At 37.7% G+C, this 2,501-nt stretch overlaps 1 protein-coding gene across 1 annotated transcript; it reads right to left on the bottom strand.

The window, feature by feature from the left end:
- Positions 1-316: 316 nt before the first annotated feature.
- On the bottom strand, positions 317-2,384 carry LOC111386360 (protein STRUBBELIG-RECEPTOR FAMILY 7-like). Its single transcript, XM_023010815.1, has 9 exons — positions 2,220-2,384; positions 1,879-1,950; positions 1,746-1,811; positions 1,594-1,665; positions 1,421-1,492; positions 1,169-1,240; positions 1,029-1,094; positions 848-910; positions 317-743 (listed from the first exon to the last, which is right to left on the bottom strand). Exons 1-9 carry the CDS (start codon positions 2,333-2,335, stop codon positions 332-334), a joined length of 1,011 nt encoding a protein of 336 aa, XP_022866583.1. The 5' UTR covers positions 2,336-2,384; the 3' UTR covers positions 317-331.
- Between the last annotated feature and the right edge of the window lie 117 nt (positions 2,385-2,501).

Raw genomic sequence — 2,501 nt, 5'->3', positions numbered from 1 at the left:
TTTAAAAAAAAATAATAATAAGTCGATCAATTTTATACACAATTACGATGATACCAGATCTTGTAAATTGAAGATTGCGTCATACTGTTGAAATTTAAGTTTCAAATTTACAGCATTCAGACCATGCGTAAGTAATAAAGTAGCAACTGTATAGTCCTAATAATAAACTAGCAACTGCCATGTGAGAGTGAAACATTACAAGCATGTCTGGTACAGATTATATTTCAGGACTAGACAGTACAGCGTGGACAATATTTTAGCTTCTTTTGCCTTTTTAAAATAGTCCTACGTTGTGCAGTCCACCTAGCAAACAAGCCATACCAAGATTTCTTTAATCTGTTAAATAGTCTAATTCTTGTGAAGATAATAATAAGCGACTCAAAATGGCTTCAGACATTGATTCACTAAGTAATATTAATGCACAAATGTAAACATATGCACCTTGCACTTCTTGCGAAGCAAAAGGAGCAAAAGGCTGTTTTTCAGGCTTTTCAATATCCATGGATTGCTTTCTGGATCGTCTCTTTATAATGAAGAATGCTGCTATACCTCCAACAACCAAAATAGATATAATAATTCCTACTACACCACCAGCACCTATACCAGATTTGCTCCCATCACCTCCCCCATGGGAAGAGCCACTATTTCCTCCAGACTTGTGATTTCGGTTAGGCCGGCTGGCAGGAGGTGTCCCAGGTGGAGGTGGAGGAGCCGCCCCTGAGCTCCATGAATTACCACCCATTCTGTGACATGAAATACAGGACTTGAATGAAAAATTATCTGCATAGAGAACATCCCCACCCCCACCCCCCAAACATATATATGATTCAAGCACTGTGACACTTACTGTAGATTTATGTCTTTTAACTGCTGCGGAATCCATCCACTAAAATGGTTATTTTCAACATTCCTAGAAGATAATAGGACATGCATTGGCTCAGTAGCCAAATCGATTGCTGCTCATGGTACTCTTTCACAGTTATAGTTTATATATGTGAATCAGTACGTATGTTTGGAATAGAACTTACAGATTTTCAAGGGGAAGATTTGCAAGAACGTCGATGGTACCCGTAAACTGATTGTTTTGCAGAGACCTTCATGATGATAAGTTGGTCGTCAAAGAAGGATCAATATAAGGATAAATATTGATACCAACAAGTTAACTTACATATCAGTCATACTCGTCAGCGAGTGTAAACTCTGTGGAAGATCACCCGTTATACCATTAAAAGACAAATCCCTGTAGATTGAACACAATTACTCACCGCTTTTCCACAAAATTAAAAAAAACTAACATTCTTGTGTTGCGCATCTCAAGTCATGATCAGGTTTACTGTAACAATGCTGTGATTTAGCCATTACAAACCATGCTAGAATGAAAATGAATCCAAGTCTTGAGAGAACCAGGAGGCTGGCTTACAATGTGGAGAGAGCAGAAAGCGACCCAAACATGTCATTCAGTTGACCCTGAATTTGATTGTGACTGACGTTGCTGCAATTGGAAAGAAGTATTGTATTCAATCAGAAATTGGTCCCTGATTTATTAATTTATTCACTTTCGGTTGGCATGGTCGGGATTAAGGCATTACTAACAGGTATTTCAAGGAAGGCATCAGAGAAATTGAATAGGGGAGGCCACCACTGAAGCCATTGCCAGCAAGATTTCTGCATTTAAGTAAAACGTTAGATGAGACCGTGATAGAAAATAAAGAGAATAGAGAACAAGATGTAAAGATGTGACGTACAGTCGCTGCAGATTTGGAGGAAGATCATAAGGAATTTGGTTTCCAAGATTATTATTGCTTATATCGCTGCAATATATCATTGAATCAGTATACATAGGTATTACAGCAAATTGCAATAAGCCCTTCATCTTACAAAGTTGTTAAGGACGACAAACTCTTTAGCAGGTATCCCGTATTACCACTGAGCTGAAGTCCCGATATTTTTCTTCAGAAAAATATAAGCAAAAGTTAACATGTCAGAAACTAGCGAATTTGAGAAATAGGAATGACATAAGGAGAAATGTGCATATGAGAATCACACTAGGTGTACTAGTAATTGCATGGTTAGAAAGAGAAATATCTGCAGGGAAACAACAATGTAGGTACGCAATATTCGATAGTACTCGACAAAGTAACAAACAAGATTTTAGCTTCTTTTCTTTACTGATACAGTCCAGTACTATCAAACATGCTATTTAGTTCAAGTGAAATCACATTTCTGTCACTTTGGATCCCGAGCATGTAATGCCCTTCCAAGATTCTCCACAAGGATCCCCAGCAGTCCCACTCCATTTTGTAAGTTGCTGTGGAGAATTCAAAGCAGCATACATGACCCTAAGAGCAGAGGCTGTACATCCAAATAGTTACCGTCAAGATTACAGTTCAATTTCTTAATATCTATTAGACAGATTATAACAAATCGATGCACATTTGCGTGATAAAGAATATGCATATGCTCAAGTAGGTATCGCTTAATATTTTCCTTTTTCATCGACT

This window comes from Olea europaea, unplaced genomic scaffold (assembly GCF_002742605.1).
Source record: "Olea europaea var. sylvestris unplaced genomic scaffold, O_europaea_v1 scaffold3524, whole genome shotgun sequence".
NCBI classification, from domain to species: Eukaryota; Viridiplantae; Streptophyta; class Magnoliopsida; order Lamiales; family Oleaceae; genus Olea; species Olea europaea.
This window is presented reverse-complemented; position numbering and strand designations above follow the sequence as displayed.